The sequence below is a fragment of the Vidua chalybeata genome, chromosome 2, assembly GCF_026979565.1.
Source record: "Vidua chalybeata isolate OUT-0048 chromosome 2, bVidCha1 merged haplotype, whole genome shotgun sequence".
Classification (NCBI taxonomy): domain Eukaryota; kingdom Metazoa; phylum Chordata; class Aves; order Passeriformes; family Viduidae; genus Vidua; species Vidua chalybeata.
The window spans coordinates 111,428,725-111,452,287 of NC_071531.1; the positions used below are offsets into that span (position 1 = coordinate 111,428,725).

A 23,563-nucleotide genomic window follows, 5' to 3' on the forward strand; every position below is an offset into this window, starting at 1 on the left:
GACAGCTGTAGGATCTAGAACAGGGATGCTGATATGTTCAAGTGCACCATACATTTTTAATGCTCAGCTTCTTTATAACTCCTGGCCTGAAGGCCTCCTGTAGTTCTGAGGAAATGTCCTACAGGTTCTCAACCAGTTTGCAGCTCCAGTGCTGCAGTGCTGCCCTTCACAGCCCCCTCAAACTGGAGTCCTCAACCATTAGCTTGTCTAGAAAGGTATATTTTTTTAGTCAGAAAGAATTACCCTTTTTTTTCCCAGATGAATGTGGGAAAATCTAAGTGAGCACTAACCACAGTGTCCAACACATGGCAGGGGCAGGTCGGCAAGCTGCTCCAACATGGTATTTTCCAGAAGGCATATTCTGGACACTGGTGCACAGAAGCCTACATTTTCATTAATAAAACATACAACAAACTCCCCAGAATGGTGCAACATGGTGAGTCTAACTCTTTGCAGTGCTCAGCATCAGAAGGCCATCTTTGCAAAGGGGGAGAATCGTGCCCACCTCCCCACACCGCAGTCTGAGCCAGGGCAATGCTTCCCTGCAACATCTTGGAGATGGAGGTGCTCCCTTATGGAGAATGCTCTCCTCACCCACTTGTGGACATCCCATGGGACTCACACACGGAGATCCCTTTGGGATCAGTGCATCCCTTTGAGCTTGCAGACTGCTGCTCTCCTCACCCTAGGTTTGCAGGCTCCTGCTGATGGTTCCTGCTGCTGGATCATTATCCACCGTCTGTCTATGAGGAGTCCTCAACACTTTTCTCTGACATCTCTTGGATGTCACTTAACTGCACTGCACATCATGTTTTCATTTTTTAGGAAGCTGAGAATTCAGGAAGCTGGAGGCAATTATGAAAACCAAACACCTCAGTGCCGCAGACAATTTTTTGCCAATGTAGAGGTGTTGCCCCATCTTCCTTCTCTGTTTGTGGAGCCCTGTGACTTTCCTCTCCACTCCTCTGTCCTTGAGGCTGGAGCAGAAGCCATTTCTCACAGACAGCCATTCCACAAGACAAAAACACAAGGGGTTTTCCCTCTCACAGGCCCAAAACTCAGGAGTGAAAAACCCTGCTTTGCTTTTAAGCACTGCACCAACCTGGGTAAATTCAGAGCTGTTCTAGAGAAAACAAAATGAACCAAAGAAGCAGAAAAGGTCATCAGGCACTGCTGGCAGTGCTGGAACATTGGCAGCTTTTTTTCCCCACTTCCTTTTCTGTTACTATTTCTTCGGCTAGATGCTTCTCAAACTCTGCATTTGCAGCAGGATGCAGAGGAGGAGTAGATCTAGGGATGAACATGGCATGATGAAGCATTGAGGCCACCAGGGCTGATGCTCCCATGCAGACCTGTGCTCTCAGCTACCTGAAGTCCCCTAGGGCTCCCTCCAAGCCCCCCACTGTGACTTGCCCCCAAATTCCCCAGGGACTCTGCTCTGACCCAGCACTACATTTGTGATTGCCCTGAAATCCCCCAGGGCTGCAGCTCAAAAACTACCACCACTTTTTCCCATAGGCACCAAGGGGGAAATTTTTGTTTTCCCTCCATGTGAGAGGTGCTGGTACCTTCTGGGGTGAACAAGGACTCTGGAGACCTGGTGTGGAGGTGATTGCCAGCTGCTAAAAATGTTCAGCTTCTACAAAGTGCAATTCCAGACATGCTCAGTCCTGTTTCTTGCTCCTGTGTTGTGCTCCTATCCCTTCCTCACCCACTGACCAGATTCCTTCAGCTGCCTAACCACTACCAAAAATAAAAACAAAGGATAAAGCAAGGCAATGGGATCACAAGGTGCCTCAGGACACTAGGTAAAACAGCACTGCTAGACATAGCAGAGATCAGCCCTGGTTTGGGAGGGGTTGGGGTCACCAGGGAGCTGATCTGGGCCACGCCGGGGTTGTGGGGAGAGCATTGCCCCCAAATACTCAAGCTAAAGGAAGTTGTCTAGAGAAGAGGCTCAGGGGTGACCTCACTGGTCTCTACAGCTTCTACAGTCTCTTCTACCATGCCTACAGAAAATGGCCTTAATCTGGGACAGGGGAGATGCAGACTACGTATTAGAAAGGGTTTTTCACTGTTAGGATGGCCAGGCATTGGAAGAGGTTGCCCAGGGAGGTGGTGGAGTCACCATGCTGGCGGTGTTCAAGAGGTGGCTGGATGACGGCTTTGTGGTTAAGGGGTAAAAGTGTTGTGCTGGGTGGATGGTTGGACTTGGTGATCTTGAAGGTCTCTTCCAACCCTGATGATTCTGTTGGAAATGATGCAACTTTAAAAACTTTTAATGTAACTTTAGGTTTGTTCGCCTTTGCCCAGGGGAGAGGAATTGAAGTTTCTGTTCAAAGATTCTGTTCAAAGAGTTGGGTGGGGTCTGATGAGTTTAATGTCTAGATAGGGAAAGCCAGAAAATACACAGGAGGTAAATGAACATTAATGAATATTACAACAGGGTGGGGTCAGAAACACATGGTCTGCGAAAAGATCGATAAGAGAACCAAAGAATGAAGACCTCAAAGACAGGTCTTCAAGAATCAGCATCAAAGGCAAAGGGATCAATAACCAACAGGAGATTGAATACTAAGAATTGTGTAATTTAGGACCAATGAACATGAATGCCTTTGAAGTTTTTTATGTATAAATAGGTGAAAAGTCTAGTAAAGAACCATATATGGTGGAATGATTTTCACTGCGCAACCCGGACATGCATGGATGATAATTTCTGCTGCACATCTGGCCAGAATAACGTAATGCTGTGATTTTCTAACACTGAAAAGATGCTTTAAGAGAGTTCCTGTTTTTTCCACAGTTTCAGCAGCAATTCTGTGGTTCTATAAGGGGGCAGGCACAGGGGCAAAGATTCCTGGCAAAGGCTCCAGGCTCTGCTCAGGCTGCAGCAAGGAGGGGAAACAGAACCCAAAGGTGAGGAAAGCCCTCCCAAAATCTTTCCCCAGCGCAGACACAGAGTGGGATCCAGCCAGGATCAGGGAGGGGCTGTTCGTCCGCGGGAAACGCTGTCAGCGCTTTTTTTTTTTTTTTTAAAAAAAAAAGCTAAACAGTTCGTTTCATTGCCCCTGTGCCGGTTTCGATTCCGAGGGTTCAGCCCAGCTCTCCTGAGGGCAGCCCCGAAAATGAAAGCCGGCAAGTCCCTCCGCCTGCGCCGAACCGAGCCCGCCGCGGCCGGCGGGGCTGCCGAGGAGGAGCCGGGCCCGGGGGGCTGCCAGGCACGGCCCGGCGGGGCTGCCGAGGAGGAGCCGGGCCCGGGGGGCTGCCAGGCACGGCCCGGCGGGGCTGCCGAGGAGGAGCCGGGCCCGGTGACACCGCCCCGGGCGGCCGCGGAGGGACGGGCCGAGGGGGGCGGCCCGGGACAGGCCGCGCCTGGGGCTGCGGAGGCCGAGGGGCGCCCCATGGGCCGGGGCGGGTTCCCCCGGGCTCCTGGAAGTCGGCTGGAAGCGGTGGCCGTCCTGGCGGCGATCGGGGGGCTCGCTGTGTGAGTACCCGCGGGGCCCGGCTCAGGCGGGGCCGCCGGCTTTCGCCGCTTCTGCTTCTCAAAAGCGAAAAGGAGAAGCAGTGCCTGAGTTGCGGAGGGTTTCTGGGGGAAGGCGTGGTTGGTATTTCATGTCTGAAGTACCCGCGGGTACTGGGGGTGCTGCCCGCGTGAGCACCCGCTGTTGTAGCCTGCCCGAGGAGCAGGTGTCACTGCCATTGCCTGGCCCTGCCAAAGCTGAGCAGGCCAGCCAAACCTTACCCCTTATTTATGCACCCCTGAGGGTCAGCCTCGCCTTACCCCAGGGTACAAAAGCCGCTGGGTGCTGATGTGAGCTTGCTCATGCACTCAGAAAGGTGGAGAACACGGTTGTGGTCACATACCCTGCACATGGTTCAGCAGTCCTGCCCTTGGTTTTTGATCTTTAAGCTGGGTTATCCTGGGTTATCCAGCGTTATCCTGCCAGCGTCCCAGCAGGACATCTCCAGGTGTCCCTGGCCCAGGGCTGGGCTGCCACACGCTTACCCACGGTAGGTGCACAGGGTCCATGTGCTGTGAAGAAATTCATCATCTGGGTGAGACTGGTGCCAGGCAGGGTATCCAGCCTGCTGGAGCTCAGCAGGATAAACCCATACTGAAGTGAGAAAGATTTAATTCTTATTCTCCTCTTTTTTTTCTTTCTCACAGTGTCTTCTACATTGAAGTAGTCGTGGGACGAAAAATGTGTCCTAAGGGGGTGGAAAACTATGTGGCATCCATAGTGCTGAGTGCAGTCGGTGACACGCTGGGATATTACAATGGGAGATGGGAGTTCCAGAAGAGTGGCCCAGTCATCCACAAGGAGCTGGCAGACATGGGGGGACTGGGCAACATCAGCCTCCAGGGTTGGATAGTCAGCGATGATACCGTGATGCACTTGGCCACGGCCGAAGCCCTGGTAGAAGCTGGGAAAAACCCAAGATTACCACATCTCTACACTCTGCTTGCAAGGAACTACAAGGAGTGCATGAATGACATGGAGGGCAGAGCTCCAGGTAAGCCCTCCATCCTGCAGTCTGGGTAGAGCTGTGCTGTTGCTCATGTCGCTCCTGCAGCTTGGAGCTGGGGCTGGCCCCAGCTCTGCTTTTGGCCGTTTAGTGTGTTAACCGTATTTCACGTAAAGGCAAACGTGTTCCACGCTCAGTACCTGTTTCAGGATGAACTAAAGAGAACAGAGTAAGGCAAGCTGAAGTGGTTTGGGCTTCTCTGAACTAGATGAAAAAGATACTGTTTCGTTCACATTTACAAAATATTCTTACTGCTGTGTTTAAGGCCCAGCCTCAGCTCGGGAAGGGTGACGGCTTTTGCACTTTGGATTCCTACATTATTCAGTGGATAAAGAATTCACATTGAAGTACTGTAATGCACACCCTGAGAGGCTGTGTTAAAGCAACACATTTAAACAGATAATACAGAACTTCTCATCACAAATGCAACAAATTACATGTAAAATATATTTAAAGGCACAAAGATCCTTGCTTGGAATAATTATACTTACTAAACCCAAAGCCTGCCTGTGGCAAGCTCTGCATGCCTGATTTCTGCACCAGGACAGTTAGGCCAGTCTTCTTTTCTGAACCTTGTGCTTCCAGCAGCTCTCTTTTCTCTGCATAGACACAGTGGTGCTGAGTTTGTGTCACAAGCAGTGGGCCTGGCAGTATTCAGGAAGGGCACCGTGACAGGCTGCAGTAGCCAAGACATGTACAACATATCCCTGTGGTTCCTAATTAACCCAACCCTCCTGACCCAGCTCTTCCCCAAGGATTCCATCCATCTCTGTGCTCATGGCTCAGGCTCTTCTGAATGCTTGGAATACATTTAAATTGGAGCTTCTTAGGCTGGGCCTCTAATTTGACCAGTGCAGGAGGCGTGAAGTATCCAGGAAACACTCATATTCAGCAGTCTTGTGCAAAGTTTATACATTGAAATTGTATGTATGCTTAGATGTGCTTATTTGGAGTGGCCAGAGTATGTCAAGAGTGTTCTGTCTTGACATTAAACATGGGAAAGGCCAAATCTTGCCACTGAGCATAGTGTTTCGGAGCTGTGCATATCCAAAATAAACCAGGTTGGAAACCTGAACAGGAATTTATTCTGCTTACCTTTCCACAGTGGGCTCCTATCCTTGTGTAAAGAACTAAATTATCAGTCTTCTTTTAACACCCATATTCCCAGTTGCTGGAGTGCCCTAATTAATAAAACATTTAGGAGGGGGTAATGATGCTTGTCAGGACAGCTGAAGTTGGCAGATCAAACTCCCAAGAGATTCATGGCAGTTTTGGTGAAGCAGCATAGTTGAGTTCCCCCAGCCAAGATGGACTAACCACATCTGCCAGTGAGGCAGCACCCGGAAGGATTTTCACTCTCTAACCTTGGTGACTAAAACCTAAGATGAAAAGGAGAAGAACCTAAAATCTAAATGTTAAAATTTAAATAATATCTAAGAACAAAAGGACACCTACTGCATTCCTTCTGTGATTAAACTGAGCTGCAATATCCCTAAAAGAAATTCCTCTTCCTGAAGTGATGAATTTGAAAGCAAACTTGCTATGGACATTAAGAGGAGTGACAAGGAAAGGTCAGATTATCAAGGTAAAAAAAGAAATACATATTGTTTAGTGTGTCCAAAGACAAAAAAATAAAAAAATTTGCAGTCAGAATTGCTCCTGCTGCAGGTACAGGAAAGGCATTCAGCTCTGAGAGTTTAAATTCTGACCCTCAGCAGTTTAATTCTCACTAAAGGGAATACCTAATCCATACCCTGAAAAGCTGTCTGGATTCTCCATGCCATATTGGTAAGTCCTAATGATAAAAGCTGCATGCCAATAACCTCTTTTGGCAGTTCAGAATAAATGGATTTTAACTGAGAACATAACCTGAGTTGGTGCCCTTCTGGATTAAGTACTCACCAGGGAATTGCAGCCCTGAAGGCTGAGAATGGAAAGTTGCTGTTGGAACTTTTGCCCAACACTGAAGAGATTTCCTTAGAACAGTGGGGGAAAGTCACATTGATGGCTCACATGAGGCAGTCCAGACCTGAAAACCCAAAGCTGCAGTAACAAAGGGATTCCCACAACGTTCTGAGTCACAGGACAGCCACAGCAGGGTCCCTCAGGGACGCAGCCCCAGGAGAGAACTCTGGGGGTAGTAATTCAATGACAAGGTAATCCCTACATCCACTATTGCTGTTTGTGATGTGCCACAGCCCCAAACTCATTGTTCCTTGCAGTTTACAAAGTCAATTAATTAAGCAACACAAGCATAGATGTACTTCTTTTTTCATTGTACAACTAAAGCATTTCTTCAGGAAACCTTCTGCTTCTAAACTGCCTTTTGATCCTAATCCTCTCCCTTTAGAATTATTTACTACTGTGTGGTTTGTGTAACTCACCTTTTTTTATGTGTACTGATCAACCCCAGACAACTGTTACCCAAAGAGTCTAGGTAAGTGGAATGAAGGCCTATCCCAAAAATTGAGTCCAGCTGTTCTTGAAACTTTTTCAGGATGCCGTAATTCACACACTACTTTTTCCTTGTATTTCTTCTTTCCTTAGACCAGTGTCATGCTTAGGTTACTTTTAATTTCCTGTTAGTACAAAGGATTCCTAACCTGGATGTAAAGGATTTCCAAAACAATTTGCTAATCAAAAACTCCCTACAGCAGTTTTTTAAAACCTATTAAAAAAAAAGAAAAAAAGACCTGATGTGATTCCATCTTAGTCTTCCTAAATCAGCTTTTCCAATGTTTTAATATTTTAACTGTTTAAAAGTGTGAGGGATACTACTTGTAATACTTCATAAATTTTAAGTCTTAGCTGTCATACACTGTTTTACACAATTTTTTCCACTTGCAAGTTATCAATAGTCATTTCCTAAAATAAGATGCACAGGCTTAAAGCTGCAAGCAAATTGTATTGCAAAATAACCAGTCTTTCTTTCCATTTAAAACCTTGTCATCTTCCTTTTTATTTTTTAGCTACAGTTAGTGCAAGAACAATCTCACTTTTTATCCAGGACTGAGGTGTGTGGTCTCAGCCTGCCCAGACAGGTCCTGAAGAAATGTTTTTTTCTCGAAGTTTCAGCAACAGTAATCTTTGCTTTTGTTATGCAGATTTTGATTTTAAGCTACCCTAGTCCCTGTGCTCCCTCCCTTCCCCCTTGCTTTCCTGGAAGAGTTCTCTTTTACCAGAATAGTTGGCACAGCTTTTTAGAAAACGGGACTTTGTTTGACAGGTTCATTTTAATGTCCTGTTACAGGTCATTGGATACAATGCTTGGTATGGTGAGATTTTTAGAAAAATGCCTCAATTTTCTGTTAGTCATCATGAAGTTGGAAATTATGCTGATATCCCTCTTAACAATTTTGATACACGGCAGCCAGCACTGAATTAGTAAACTACATGAAATTTAGAGGCCTGAACATGTTCCCGCACTGAGACATCCTAAAAGCAAACTCACAGACACTTCAGTTAGAGGCTCGTTGTGACCAGTCCCAGTAGAGCTAAAGACACTTCGCCCAGCATTTGACATTATTCCTGACAGAGGACAGCTGTTAGTTATTTTTAGCCTATGTCCAGAAGCCAGTCTTAAAGCTGTGCATGGTTTTGGAGATATTTCAGTTACAAGGGTGCTGTACATGCAGGTAAAACAGGCTGCCATAAACCAAACCCTACTGCCAAACATGCACATGGAATTGCAGAAGCCAAGAGCTCTGCAGGGGACTTAGTGCAGTACCTGGATGTGATCAGCAAGGTCACAGATCACGGTGACTGAGTTACACCAAAGTGAGGTGAATTTGCTTGCCCAGGCTTCTTCCTTGCTACTCTATTCTATGTAGTTTGACTTCCAAAGTAACAGAGCTCCTGCAAGTTCATCAGCTACCCGTCCCAGTGAGGGAACAAAGTGTACGAGCAACAGTCTAGTTTTGGGTGTGTGGCAACAGCCAGCTGCTGCTGTTACGCTGTGTGTCTGAGAGAGGACTCAGCACACTGGCGTTAGTCTGTTGAGTCCACCTTTGCCATTGTCCAGCACATTAAAACTTAAATGAAGCTGCTTGAAACCTGCCTTGATTTACCTTCCTGCTGGAAAAGAAGTTATTTACAACTGGGCCAGAAGAGAAGACTAGGAGAAAAAAAGCAAGGTAGAAGAGAATCAAAGATAATTCAATGTTCCAAACCTGTTTCTTCTTTACACACAAGCATTTGGGCTTAGCTCTCAAAACATTTCACTGTCTTGGCTGGGGGAACTGGCTGGGCTCTGAAATTAGAATGTGTTTTATTTGTCCTATGAATGTGTTGGACTAACAAGTGTTCATCTGAAGAAGCAGCACTGGAAGAAGCAGAGTAAATTCTTTAAAAAGTAAATAGAAATATGAAATAGTTGGAGGTGGACCTGCCTCATTTCTTACAGTCTTTCTACAGTTACCCTTTAGTGGCAGTGTTTGGATATGAACTAGTGAGCTGGACAAACCTTTGGTACTCCTCTTTCATAGCTGAAGAGCAGCTTCAACTTATGAAAGAGGAGTACAATAAAGCCAATTAGGCACCACCTTGAGAGAGGTGCTACACTCAAGGCTTTCTGACAAACTTAAACTGCAGCAAGGGAGAGCTGGAAAACATTTTCTGTCAGTACATTTTCTATTAGTGAGGCAAATGAGGAGCTTGTGAGGTCTCTGCCTTTAGAAGTCCTGTGAAAAAGCAGTTACCTAGACTGGCCTTGTGTCAGAGATCCTACAAACCTTTCTGTTTACAGAGATAGGTATATGTGTATCTATCTATTAGTATATATTTTTTTTTGGCTAACACAAAATGTAAATATAAACAATGTCAGTAAATGAGCAGTAAAGTGTTTCCCTAGACCTTTTAATTGTTTTCACAAACAAAAATTGTCAGGTCTGCTGGGAAGGACGCAGGTTGTTCCAGCAGTTTAAGGCAGGATATGTATGTGAGCAGACAACTTATGTTTTTAAAAGGAAGCTCAAATTCCTTATACAAAGTGATGCTTTCTTCCCCACTGCCCTGCCTGTCTTCCCCTTGCTCCCAAGATACCTCCTACTGATGTTTCTGTTTCTTCCTTCTCTTGGGCTCTGTGGCTCCTGTCTCCAGGTGCCATGTCTCTGGAAAGCACCATGAAGCTGGATCCGGGGCAGCCGAACGGCTGGCGGATCCCGTTCAGCCCGCGGGCAGGAGGCTGCGGGGCCGCCATGCGCGCCATGAGCATCGGGCTGCGCTTCTACCAGCCCGCCCAGCTGGACACCCTGGTCAAAGTCAGCATCGAGAGCGGCCGCATGACCCACCACCACCCCACCGGCTACCTGGGGGCCCTGGCCTCAGCCCTCTTCACGGCTTACGCAGTGAACAGCGTCCCCCCCGTGGCCTGGGGGAAGGGGCTGATGGAGGTGCTGCCACAGGCAAAAGCCTACGTGCAGGAGTCCGGCTTCTTCGTGAAGGAGAACATGGAGCAATGGTGAGCTGCACTTCCTGTGCCGCCATTTCGTAAAGCCCTTGTACGACAAAGCGAGCTTTACTCATACTTAAGTTTCAGTTATCACATTATGGCAAACTTCTAAGGCAGCACACACCTGCCATAGGATCACATCAATTCAGAATACCTTAACTTGAGGAAAAAAAAAAAGGCGAGTTGTGTTTGGGTCATGTACTTGTGACCATTTTTTGGATCCAGTATGAAGTACGTAGACTTGTCATCTCAAGCAACTGTGATCTTATCAAAGATGGCAAGCAGGGCTGGGGAACAGCATCAAGCTTAGGGCTGAGCTCAGTTTGAAAGTTATAACCAAATCTGGCTGCATATTCACTACACCTCTGTGTGCAGGGGCACACACGGAGGTAGAGCTGCTCTGAATTTGGGAGGATGACTCAGTTCTCACTCTGAGCCTTTGAATCCTGCAGGTGCTGGGCTGCCTTCTCCCATGTGACTGGAGGGAGGGGAAATCTAACTCACTGAAACTTGTCCTTGTGCCTCTTACCGTAAATCACGTCCCTAGTTTTGACAAATGGGGGCCACCTGCCATTTTGCTGAGCCCTCGCTGCGGGCTCTTGACACGGTGCGTTTTCCGCTGGCGCCTGCGCGGTGCTCAGCTATGTGCTGCTGCCCTGGGACAACTTACAGCCGCTCCATCCCGTCCTGTTTGGCAGGTATTACTTCCAAGAGCAGTGGAAAAAATACCTGGCGGAGAGAGGCATCTCGGACGGGGTCTCTTCACCCAAATTCCCAGCCAAGTACGGCGTGGAAGAGAGAGACTCGTTCTACACCTCCCTCAGCTACAGTGGCTGGGGAGGCAGCAGCGGGCACGACGCGCCCATGATCGCCTACGACGCCCTGCTGGGCGCGGGGGACTCCTGGACGGAGCTGGCTCACCGCGCCTTCTTCCACGGAGGTGACAGTGACTCCACGGCTGCCATCGCCGCCAGCTGGTGGGGCGTCATTCATGCCTTCAAGGGGGTTCCCCCCTCCCTCTACGCCCACCTGGAGTACAAGGACCGCCTGGAGAAGGTAGCCAAGGGTTTGTACAACATCATCTAGGCAGGAGGTGGCAGGGCACCCCACAGGCACACTTACCCAGCGGCCGTCCCATGCTCTCTTGCTTGGTTTGCAAACCTGCCAGTTAAATCTCAAGAATGTAAGCCAGAGCCAGACCTGCCTTTTCTCTGTGTGCTGGCTTCAGTGGGGAGGCCACATAGGTGCTAGCTTGGGGCTGGTGTTTTGACGGGAACACACAATGGTCCCCCGAGACATCGCTCCTGCGCTGCAGGGTGGCTGCACATCACCTGGTCCTCAAGAGGAGCAGGAGCACCCAGAGCAGCCCTGCTGGTCCTGCTGCAGCAGCAGGACAGGCAGCAAACCCCACTCAGGCTGCCCAAAACCAGCATCCTCCCCCTACAAGGGGAGCAGGGAGCACAAGCAGCCCATTGTGTCTGGGGACAGCAGAGCTTTCTTATAAAATTATTTTAGCAGGGGATGGTTTTTGTTTCAAATGAATGTGGAAGAAAACCCCAAACCTGACCTTAAAGCTGTATGAGCAGTGCATTTTACCCAATTCCACACCACTTCTGCAATACAGGTAGGAATGCATCATGCTACTTCCCTATTTCAATGAATGTAGGAGAATTCAAGACTCCTGATGAAATCCTTACTGAAGGCAAAAGTGGGTAAGGAGAATTAAACAGGTTGCATTGTACATCAGCTTCTGTAGTGAACTATGTCCTGCTTTCGTCAAGGTTACTAAAGGTAATTTGCTTAACATTTGCTATGCATAATTCTATTAAAATAAGGTTTTTCTTCAAATCCAGACTATGACACAGCAAAGCACTTAAACTGTTTTCAGAACAATTTCAAAACCAGTTTATCCCATTCAATAAAAAGACTTGACAAGCCTCTGTTAAATGTTGTGTTCTATTATGGCATGGGTTGAGGGTTGGATGGGTTATGAAATCAGAGGTGCCAGGTGTCTACAAGCTCCAGCTGCAAGAGGAGATGTGCTACCAGTGGTAGGGAGAGAAGTTATTGCATCAAGGAGTATGGGCAGAGGGAGAGGGTTCCCAAGAGGAGGGACTCAGCACACCTTTATGCTGTGAGTGCACATAAAGGCATAATAAAAGCCCAGATCTGACAAAAACCAGCAGCAATAGGATTCACAATTTCAACACAGTTTACTACAGCTCTCGGGTGTGTTGTATAAAACATGTTTTAGTGCAACATAGTACAAAGTTTTTGTTGGGTATTTTTTCACTTTTTTCTTTTTTTTAAAAATCCCAAACATTTTTCCACATCATGCATGGACAGGGCCCCTCTCTTTCTTCTTGGGTTCATTACAGAAAGTTACTGCAGAGAGAGTGGTTTGAAAAGCTTTGTGTTAAAACTCATTACAGGCAGAGGCTGCCTTATAAAAACTGAGAGAAGTTTGAGACTGGGCAACACACTGCCAGAGCAGTGGAGAAATGTCACCAGCAAGGTACATTCAGGGACCACTGTGGAAGCCACTTCCCAGGAAAGCCTGGGCTCCGTGGCAGGCCTCCAGGAGAGCCCTGCTCTGGGGCAGACAGGTTGGCAAGGAAGAGCGTGGCTCAGGTGCAGAGCAGAGCCCTCCCAGGAAAGCAGCTCCTGCTGACTTCATTCTCCATTCTTCTTTAAAGCTGAAGTGAGTCGTGGTTCCTGCCTAGGAGCAGTACGTACAGGAGATAGTACAGTTAGGAAACAATAACCACTGGCTTGCAGCTGCAGCTGTTTGCACCTCGATTCTTCATTTCCATTCACTTCTCATCCCACTCCTCTCTTTGCTGACGTCTTAGCCAGAAAGGGAAGACAAGTGTGCGGGTGTGCGATACATACAGATATAGGAATGTGATTTTATGCATATGCTGGGGCCAGTAAGCAGTTATTTTTCGAGGAGGCAGACTTCACAGAGGGACGAGTGAAACTGGGGCTTCCCAGCAGAAGAAGAAACCAGTGCTGTTCTGGTGGAGGTGCAGAGGTGGCTAACTTCAAACGCCTTTGCATGGGACGATCTGCAGCCATGTGGGTCCTCTCCCAGACAGGAGCGAGGCTTCATGGTGCGAATCTCCTACCTGAAGCTTCACCACCTCTGAAACGTCAAGGCATCAGGGTCTAACTGACTTAGTGCTACAGAGCATCTGCTGAGGTCCCCTCTGCTCCCAAAGAGCAGTCCGACCCTCCGGAGAGGACAACGGCAGTGGGTATGGCACCTCTCACACGTGAGGCAGGGGGGTCTTGTGGCTGCACCCATCTGCCCCCGGTTGGCTTCAGCCATGCTGCAAAAAAACAAATGGCCGGATTTGCCAGGAAGACATCAAGGAAGACAACAAAAGGCCATTTTTGGCAAACATTTTCTTCCGCCAGACGTAACGCTTACGAAGGAGGCGGCGGTTTCCTCCACAGGACAGGGCAGGGGTTCTTGGCATTAGGGGGTGCAGGAGGTCAGGTGCCCCATGTGGAGAGAGCCCTGGTTTGGTTCACAAGAGCCATATCTTTCACAGAAAGAACAGCATTTCCTGCCACAGTGACTCTTACAAGAGCAGGTGACGTTGCCAGGAGGGGGAGCTTATGGAGAAATGGATTCTCTTCCTGAAGTCTCAGAAACAAACGGCAGATGCATGTACACGCAGGGGGAAGATTTCTCTTGGCCAAGGGGATAGGGAAGTCCCCAGGGTGCTGATGTGCTGCAGGCCTGTTGCTCTGTCCAGGCTCACACTGAGGAGTAGTGCAGCAACAGGAAAACTTGTGACACATGGTGGTTAACTGCATGTCCCCGCTACGTGGCATGTTTGCTACTGGGCTCCTTGGCTGAACCATCCAGGGACTGTGAACCTGACCCGTGGAGCTTCTCCTTTCCTCCTTCCTAGACTCTTTACTTTGGTCATGTTGAAGCCTTCAGAGACTGGATTAAGCCTCCCATTCCCAAATGACTGGGGCACAGAGGAGATCTGCCTCATCAGAGGTGGCAGCAGGGACACCAGGGAGGAGCATGACTCTGCTGAGACTGTACAAGGACCCTCTTTGCTACAACACAGTCAGGGCTTTCAGGTGTCCTTCCTTCCCCCCTTTCAGTTCCATGAGACAAACTAAACTGCTTTTGTCCTGACCGCAAGCACGCTCAATATTCAGTCTCTCCAAGACCTGGGAACACTCCCAAAAGGTGAATTGCTCCCTCCTGAGAAAATGAGTAAGGTGGAGGCAAGAAGATGCTGAGGCTACAGCCAGTCTTTGAAATGGACCTCTTGACAGACAGCCCAGTTAACCCCTCTGGGGGCAGACTTGGCTTTGTCTGTTTTGGAAGAGGGAGGAGCTAGCTCAGTGCACCTTGGGAAAAGATCTTCTTCACTGTGGCACTGAGTCTGAGAAGGAAAAACAGTCTGTTTTGGAAAACATATATGTTTACTTCCAAAGAGATCATTGTAGGACCAAACACCCCCTGGGAACTCCACACTGTGTGGAGGGCAGGGAAAGTCTACAGTTCTTTGAGTGACCAAAAAATAAATGATAAAAAAGCAACAGCCCAAAAGACAGCAACTACTGTGAATCAAATTAGTCTGAGAGGAACATCTGCTATGTACAGCAAGTACCTCTGTCCATTGGGGTGAGGGGATATGTTCCCACAGGTGCTGGAAGAAGCCTTGGACCCTCCTGCTCCTGCTGTGTCGGAGCACGGACATTGAAACAAATGAAACAAGAACAACAAATCCCACTGTGGTCCCCAGGGTATCTCTACTTCTCTCCCTCTGTGCGTCCCTACAGGTGTTTCTGCCTCTTTAGTCCATGGTTCCCGGGTGGATGCTGAGGACTGGTGGCTCTAGGCAAGTGGGAGAGTAGTTGAGGTGAGGCTCTTTGATCCACAGCAAGGGAACCCCATTCTTGCCCTCCGAGTTCTTGCTGGAGTTTCGGCTCTTGAACCGCACCAGGAGGATGGTGATGATCAAGATGCCAAAGATGGGGAAGGGGTAGAAGAACACAAAGTAGAAGAGGGCATCATTGGAGCAGATGACAGACTGCAGCGTGGAGCCTGGAAAGAGACACAGGGTGGTCACATTTCATGGTTTCTCTGTAATCAAGGCATGCAAACTTCCTCAGAAACGTAGAAAACCAGATGCTCGTTATTCTATGTCAAAGCAGGAGGTGGAGCTCTGGGAAAAATAACAGAATAAAGTTGTAATAGGGCATGTTTCAGCTTTATCCCCTCAGGAGTTTCATGAGTGATAGAGTCCTCCCTGGAGGAGATATTATAGTATCTTAGAAACCCTTGAGCTGATTGGAAAAGTACCAGCACCATAAACTTGCCCCAGTCCCACTCACTCCTTGGTCTTTTCATCTTGGTTGAACCAAAGATGCAGAGGATGCCCCAGACAGTCATCACCTCTTCTCACCTGCATCCTGCACGTGCACAGCAACCGTCCCCGACTCCTCCTCGGCCAGCCGGTACCAGATGCCGTTGGGATCTGCCAGCCACTCCTCCACTCGGCATGAGTAGTTGCCCGTGTCGGCACCGCCAGCCTGCAGCACCGTCAGCCGGAAAAGCACTGCCGAGAGCCTCTGGAAGCGCAGGCGGCCCTCCCAGCGACCAGCCTCGGGGCTGAAGATGGCATCAGGGCCCACACTCAGCACTGCTTCCCTCTCTTCCTCCTCCTCCTCCTCCTCTCCCTCCGCGTGGTCGCCCGCCTCCTTGGCCCGCAGGTTGTACCACGTCACTGCGAAGTGGGACTCCGGGCTGGAGCGGGACAGGATGCTGCAGTCCAGTGGGAAGGACTCCTTCTCCTGCACCGTGAGGTTGGCGGTGGCTGTGTCCACCTGCAGGGTGGGATCTGAGATGACAAAAATCAAGAGGTGAGTGCTGAGCTATCATCAAAACCACCCTGTTTCAACACAAACTGTCATGGCTGGTGCTGGGCAGATTCCAAGCAAAACCCAAATCTTGATGCAGCCTGCCAAGACTCACAGGGACCTTCTGAGGCCAACCCTGCAGGCACAGCATCCTCACCTCACCACGCACCATCTCGCACAGGGGCAAACAGGCGCTGGCTGCAAGCACCATCCTACCCCTGCCCATCCTCACCCCAATGAAGGGACAAGAGGAGAAAGCTGGTGCAGCTCATCCAAACATGCTACATATCAGGATACCAAGGTTTGGTGCATGTGCTGAGGAGCCATGTGCTATTCCTTCCCAGCTACTGCTGCACAGAACATTGCACTCCCTGCTTTTTATTTCTTTGAGAGTGCTCAAAGGACTTGAAAATCATTATGACAGAAGAGAAGAAGATCTTTTCCAGCAGCTTGAAAAGTCATTTAGGTAAGAGGTTCCTCCATAGAGATGGTCTCAACACTGATGCAGCAAGGATGCTCCAAAAGTCTTCCTCATTTTTTTTCCTCTAGTGCTTGCTGCAAGGCTAAAGAGATGTTTTTACCTAACTGAGACACAGTGGCCAGAATCCACAATGAGTTGATTAAAGGCTGACTTCAAGAGCAATTAACATTTGGTTTAGTCATCTTGCCAGGGAGCACATACTCCAGGGATCACAATCAGTCTGGATCTAAGCTTTCATTTAAAGATTAAAAAGCCCTTTCCAAAGCGGGAGCTGAGCAGGAAGGGCAAGTCGATAGCTCACCGAAGACACTTTCTTCTCCAGTGAGGAGAGCTGGGCAAGCCCTCCCTTGTGCAGACACTGGGTGTCTCTCAGGAGGGGGCTGCTGTCCCTCAGCTCTCATCAGCCACAGGGCTGCTGTGCCCAGTGGGCTTCTCATTACAGCACCTGCCCAACATTTTTTAAATGGTCCTGTGAGGAAAACCTTTATTAAGGCCAGAGCTCTGCAGGCCCTAAGCAATATGAGTATTTGCAGTTCACATCTTCCTAAAGAAGACTGCTGAGCAGAAACAGGAATGAGTTAAGTCATGAAATTTTGGGGACTAGTAAGGTAAAAAAAGGAGGAAGGGAAGGAAATGGCTTGTCAAAACTAACACAAAGCCTCCCTCACCTCTAGCAGGTTAAGCAGAAAGAGGAGAACTGATGTCTGAAGGTGCTGAGAGGTTTTTCCTCCCCTTGCTGATGATTATAGCCCTGACAGATGAGGCTGGAGATCCTCACTAATGAGACATGAGTCACAAGCACGATTAGTCATTTTGTTAAGTACTGACTGCTATGAAACAAAAACAAACAACAACAAAGCACATTTAGAAAAAAAAAATCTTCAATTAGTGAACTCCCAACTCCCTCTCTTCTTCCCACTCCACAGTCTTCTGCAATTCAAGAGGAGCCTCAGAGATTTTTCCTGCTGTTCATTATCCCCTCCATCAGGGCTGGCAATTATCACACTGGATGGAGAGCTGTACTGACAACCCAGCACGGCACAGGGGTTGTCTGGGGAGGTCTCTCTGCTCAAGCCACTCTGGCCAGCAAAACTTCCCAAGCAAAGACGTGGCAGATAAGAGCTCTGCTGTCCCCTGCTCCTCCTCCACAGTACAAATCTCTGCCAGGAATGACCACTGAAATCTTTCCAGAACCTCATACTTTTGCCAGCTCTGCTGCAGAGTTACAAGGCTGATATCTTGCTGGAATGGGCAGGCATGAAGCACTGCAAAATATGCAGAGTGGTTGCTTTATAAAGTACTGGAAAGTACTCAGAGGAATACTATACTGTTATTTGTCCTATAGCCTTTAAGACATTTAATCTTGAGTCATATGCCTCAAAAACTAGGGAATGTGTATTTTCCAAGGTAAACTGCCTTTGCATCTTATCTGTTAAAACAGGCAAAACTTAGCAGAGTACTCTGGGAATCTGCTTCTGAAGGTTCAGGAGTTCATCAGTGTTGGTCAGTCTTAAGAACCACCTTTTGGGAACACAGGAGCAGACAACTCCACTGTGTCCTAAGTCAAGCAACGTTGGCTGAACAGCAACTCCTTGTGGAGCTCAAGAGGAGAAAGAGATTGTACGACCTCTGGAAACGAGGCTCTGCAGGAGGATTACAGAGCTGTAGTTCACATATGCAGGGAGACAAATGTCAAAGCTCAATTAGACCTGAAATTGGTCAGTGTTGTGTCAGCACTTTTTTAAGGCAAGATGTCTGAAGAAAATGTTGAACTGGTACCTGTTGAAGATAGTTACCTATTTAATAGGCATGAAGAAAAAGCAGATGCACTCAATGTTTTTTTGCCTCGGTCTTTAATAATACTGATAGACCTTGGGCTGCCCAATCCCATGAGTCAGAGAACCATGAGTGCAGGAACAGTAACTTTTCCATCTGCAGACTCTGAAAATGTGAGGGATCAGCTGTGTCAGCCGAGTGTCCACAAATCCATAGGGCCTGATGGCATTCATCAGGTGTTATGGCAGGACTCCTCCTGAACATTTTCCAAGAGCCCTGGGAGTCTGGGGAAGTGCTCTTTGGCTGGAAGCTGGCCAGTATATATTCCAGTTTACAAGAAGGACATGAGAGAAGACCCAGGAAACCACAGACCTGTTAGTCAGATCTCAGTTCCTGGAAAAACTATGGAGAAGATTATCCTGGGTACTACTGAAAGGCATTCAAAGAACAACACAGCCATCAGACACAGCCAACATGGCTTCAAAAAGGGTAAGTCTGGTTAAATAATTCAATATCCTTGTGTCACCTGCTCTGTCAGTGGATGAAGGGAAGGCAGTGGATGCAGTTCTCCAATTTCAGTAAGGTTTTTCATATTGTCCCTCACAGCACCCTTCCAGCTGTGGGTTGAGGTGGGGCTCACGGTGCACTGGGTGAAGAACTGGCTGAAGGGCAGAATTCAAAGGGATAAAGTGAATGGGGCTACTTCTGGCTGGTAACTGGTCACCAGTGGTGTTTAATATATTTATCAAAGATCTGGATACAGGAGTTGAATGCACCATTAGCAAATTTGTTGACAATACCAAACTGGGAGGTGCTGCTGATTCCCCTGTGGGACAAGAGGCCTTACAAAGTGATCTAGATAGACTGGAGCTCTGGACTTTAATGAATGGAATGGAATTTAACAAGCTGAACTGCCTGGATTTTACACCTAGGTCCAAGTAACACCATGCACAAGTAGAACTGGGAGAGGAGTAGCTAGAGAGCAGCCCTGCAGAAAGGGATCTGGGGGTGCTGGTTGACAGCAAGCTCAGTAAGACTCAGCAGTGTGCCTCCATTGCCCTCTTCTCATGAAAGGACCTTGCCTCTGAGGCACACACCTGAGAAGCACAGGTAGCTTCTTCCATCCTATTCTCAATCAAAATGTGAGTAAAATCAGGAGCCTACCCTATTTAATCTGCCAAAAGGGCTGAAAAAAAACCAAACTGTAGATGCAATAACAAAATGCCAAGCCCATCTAGTTGTATTTGCAGAACCTGCTCTACACTCTTTCCAGAAAAGCAAGAGTGCAATGAAGAAGACATGGAAAAGGGAATCAGCATGGTCTGTCCTGTGGTCCTGCCCTGTGCCTGGACAGAGAGCTGGCGATTTGTGTTTGCCCAAGAGGGCACAAGGCTGCCCAAGGCAGATGGCAGCAGATCCCACTCACCTGGCTGCTTGACTGTGAGGGTGATGAGCCCGGAGAGGTCCTCTGCCCGCTTGTACCAGCGGTCGCTGGGGTCCAGCAGCCACTCCTCCACGCGGCAGCCGTAGTTCCCGCTGTCCCGCACGGTGGAGTTCTGGATGGAGAGCAGGAAGAGGCCCGGGGCCGGGCTCTCCAGGTGCAGCCGGCTCCGCAGGTCGCCCAGCGCCGCCGGCTCCCCGTAGTGCAGCGTGCCCTGCCGGCTCAGCCAGGCCACCACCTCCTTCTCGGCGCGGCCCGGCCGCCACACGGACCACTCCACCACGAGCTGGGATGAGGGGCTGGTCCGGTTCTTCACCAGGCACTGCAGGGTCACCCACTCATTCTCCAGCACCGTGATGTTTCTGTGGGTCTGGTTGACCTGCAGGCGGTTATCTATAGGAAAAGCCCGTTAGAAATGCAACGTGACCAAGGGCTGCAAGGGTCCTTTGTCTCCCCACGAGCCTTTCCCTGCATGGCCACAATCCTGGGGTGTGATGAAATAAATAAGGAAGTAGAGGAAAAACTAACAGAGAAAGGAAAGGACAAAAAAACTAAGGGATGAAAAGAAAATAAGGCTTGTGTTTTTTAGGGTCTTCTCAAAATCTCAGGCTAGTCACCAACAATAACCCATTCAGTGGAGGGAATTGGGAACCCACAATCTCCCAGCAGGACCTGGGAGGTCCTAAGTGCACAGAGACTTAATGAAGGGAGATCACACCTCACTCTTTTCTTGTTCTCCTCCTAGGACAAGGCAGTAGCCTCATCACACCGCAACCAGTAAGCCCCCCTGTTGTGGAAAAAAGAAAAAAACAGCAAGGTAGAGAACAGACAGCTGATTACAGGGAACCCCCGCTGCAAAACAAGAAGTGGAATGACGGCAAAGTCACACGCAGTGTTTTGCTGCCTCGGGAATGTCCCTGGTTTTTGCTCCACAACTTCATTGATACACGGGAGGGTGACTGGAATCAGCTCTTTTATGTGAAATGACGTGTGGAACTCTTCTAAATCCCTCACAATTCTTTCCAGGGCCAGCCTGGACTTTCCTGGTACCACTGCTGCAGCAAGCAACAAGCACCGTACTTCCCAGAGAGAGTTGGGCAATGCAAAGGAGGGGACAGTCACAGCTCCCCCGTCCCTGACCACCCCTCAGCCACCTTGGAACTCTGCAGACAGAAATGAGGAGCTGGCACTGGCAGCAAGCCATGCCCTGCTGTGCTTCCTGCGTGTGTGACCAGGCAAAGCTGCACTGGGGACCATATCCAACGTCCCTCTTGCACCCTTGTCCACAGAGCTTGTGTCTAGCCAGCCAAATCCAGACAGAGAAAATGCACTAAGCGCCCTACTCCAGCCCTGATATCCAGCTGCATCCATCCTGCCTGAGGGATTTTATCTTCCAGACACAGGCAGCTGGAGCAAGCAAGGATAAGGCAGGCTTCCTCATGAAGTACCAACGCTCTGGACAGTACCTGCCTCCCTGCCTCTCCCCCTTGCCCCAGCTTGTGGGGGCTATATTTAGCTCCTCCACCAGCTCACCTTTATCAGTGTCATCCACTGCCACGGAAACCACCCACAGAGCAGATTTCTCCTTTCCTGGCAGACAGCTCCCCACCTCATTAAACGTTACTCCCATCTCATGTGCAAAGGGAAAAGACACAAGGCTCCCTGTGCCTGCCAGGATACAGGCACAGAGTAAAATTAAACTGTGTGCCAGACATAAACATGCTTTCCCAGGCAGGCACACATACAGAGTTTCTCTCTCAGTAAGTCACTAGTTGACACTCTTGCTACATGATGCTCTCAAGGACAATGAAACCTGGCTGGATGCAGTGGCCCTACAGACTATGGACGATGGACAACCTTCATGTGGGGACACTGAAAGGCACAAAAGCTCAGCCTGAAGTGACAAGAGTCACATCAAAGGAGGGAAAACCCTCCTTCCACGCAGGGATGTGCAGGCATGAGCATGCAAGGACAGGGTGTCAATCTCTGCCAAGAGGACCCCACCTGGCTGCTTGACGGTGACCTCGGTCCGGCCCGACACCTCCTCTGCCAGCTTGTACCAGGCGTGGTTGGGGCTGAGCAGCCACTCCTCCACGTGGCAGTAGTAGCTGCCGCTGTCGCGCACCTCTGCCCGCTGCACCGTCAGGCTGAAGAGCCCGCCCGAGGCGGAGCGCTCGAACTGCAGCCGGCCCCGCAGCCCCTCCTCCTCCGCGTAGGTGCCGTACTCGAAGGCCGAGCTGTGCGTGGTCTTCAGGATGAGCTTTCCATCAGCATCCGAGGGCTTGTGCACGTACCACAGCACGGCGAAGTGGGAGTCGGGGCTGGTCTGGGATTTCACCGAGCAGTTCAGGGGGATGGGCCGGTTCTCCACCAGAGTGATGCTGCGCTTCGACTTGCTCACCTGCAGCTTGGTCACTGCCAGGGGGAATGAGAAGGATGAAGAGAGGTGGGTCATTAACACAGGAAAGAAACTCACCGCATTTGGGGTGAACCAGAGAGTCCCGTCTTGCTTGGGGTCCCATATGCCTTTAAGGCATTTAGATATTCTACAAAATCTCTCCTTTCAACCCCTACCTACTCCTGGATCCTCCCACTGTGTCCCTCAGCAAGAGAGGCTGCTTTTTCACAGTCTGACCTTTAAAAGACTCTTCTTAATTCATAGTGGTCTAAGGCACCAGACTTAGTAAGATGACTACACCCAAACTCAGTGGTTTTTCTCATGGTGAAATCATACCACTTGCACCTCAGAGTAATGAGCTGTTGACCAGTTCCATAGAAAACCACTTCTGAGAAAGTGAATTAAAGGAGACCCCACTGCTGTCACATGCCAGCCATCTCAGTGAGGTGTATCCTACAGACACGCAATAGCTAGGGGAGGAAGTGCAGGCACAACTGGGAAAGGAGAAAGAGCACCAGACTGGAAGGGACCAGCAGGGAGCAAGCTCTGCTCCCACTGCCAGGAGGTCTGGCTCCAAGTCCACCACAAACTGCACAGCCTAGGACAAGCCACAGGCCCATCACCTCTCTTGGCTTCCCAAGCACAAGTGCAGTTCCCACGCTGTAGCCAAGCAGTCCCATGGTGCTGAAGATGATAAAGCAGAATCATTAGCATCCTGTCATGAGAGACACACCGATTCCCAATTCCTCTCTCCCTGTACAACCACAAGACAGAGCCTACACTGCAGTGTGTGCTCACGCTGTGCTTGTCACCCCAGCACTGAGCCCTGAGCCAGGGCGTTCTGTCGGCAGGGGAGGACACAAGGCGCCCTCCTGTGACACTTGTGCTCGGTGTGCCCTGGAGTCCCCGCCAGCTACAGATGGGGAGAGAGGCAGCTCCCACCCAGCCAGACACACCACTCCTCCCAGCAGCTCTCCATCATGGGCCTCCCCTCCTTCACCTCTCCTCACATCCCTGTTCCCCTCTGAAAGGGGGAATGGTGCCTTGCTGCAGACAAGCTGCAAATCTCTGAAATAAAACTTGAAGAGTGCACGGGTACAAGTGGCACGACGGAAGTGTGGCACCACAGGAACAAACAACTGAAGGCTGCCAAGGGACCTGTGCCCATCCACACACTGGAAACACATCCCACACATCCTGTGTTTGTGAGGAAACAACGCTGTCTTCTCTCTCTCACCAAGGCACGGGCTCCTTGCTTTGCATCATGCTTTGCTTCCAGCTTCTCTTGGGCACCAGGGCCTCGGATGCCTGTCAGCACAAGCGATGAGTGACAGTGCCCAGGGAGAGGATGGGCACAGACAACTTCAAATGGGAGGAACTCCCAGCACAACGTTTTCTGTGTTATCTCATCTGAGATAGGCATCCTGGTATCGCATCTAAAGTTCCCCTGGAGCCTGCACTGCCTGTGGCTTTAATCAGTATGCTAATAAAGACTCTGAGCCTGTGGTATGGCATGCAGACACTGGAGGAAGCAAAGGAGGGAAACTGTCCTTGTTTTGCCTCCCTAGGGATTTCAACCTAATGGAAAGAGTCAGC

At 49.4% G+C, this 23,563-nt stretch overlaps 2 protein-coding genes across 5 annotated transcripts in view; one reads left to right on the plus strand and one right to left on the minus strand.

The window, feature by feature from the left end:
- The first annotated feature begins 2,939 nt into the window (after positions 1-2,939).
- ADPRH (ADP-ribosylarginine hydrolase) lies at positions 2,940-12,024 on the plus strand. 2 transcript variants are annotated; one of them, XM_053934296.1, is made up of 4 exons: positions 2,940-3,484; positions 4,169-4,515; positions 9,625-9,985; positions 10,675-12,024. In XM_053934296.1, the coding sequence occupies exons 1-4, from the start codon at positions 3,126-3,128 to the stop codon at positions 11,060-11,062; spliced, it is 1,455 nt and encodes a 484-aa protein (XP_053790271.1). In that variant the 5' UTR covers positions 2,940-3,125; the 3' UTR covers positions 11,063-12,024. The 2 variants fall into 2 exon arrangements, with proteins under 2 accessions (XP_053790271.1, XP_053790272.1); XM_053934297.1 differs by lacking the exon at positions 2,940-3,484 and adding an exon at positions 3,498-4,011.
- Positions 12,025-12,170: 146 nt separating this feature from the next.
- Positions 12,171-23,563, minus strand: part of IGSF3 (immunoglobulin superfamily member 3) — a 91,976-nt gene continuing 80,583 nt past the window's right edge. For all 3 annotated transcript variants that reach the window (XM_053934295.1, XM_053934293.1, XM_053934294.1), the window contains 4 exons: positions 21,574-21,984; positions 19,555-19,962; positions 15,418-15,852; positions 12,171-15,056 (listed from right to left, as the gene is read on the minus strand). In XM_053934295.1, the coding sequence (XP_053790270.1) occupies positions 14,806-15,056; positions 15,418-15,852; positions 19,555-19,962; positions 21,574-21,984 (1,505 nt within the window). In that variant the 3' untranslated portion in view covers positions 12,171-14,805. The remainder of the gene's footprint in view (positions 15,057-15,417; positions 15,853-19,554; positions 19,963-21,573; positions 21,985-23,563) is intronic.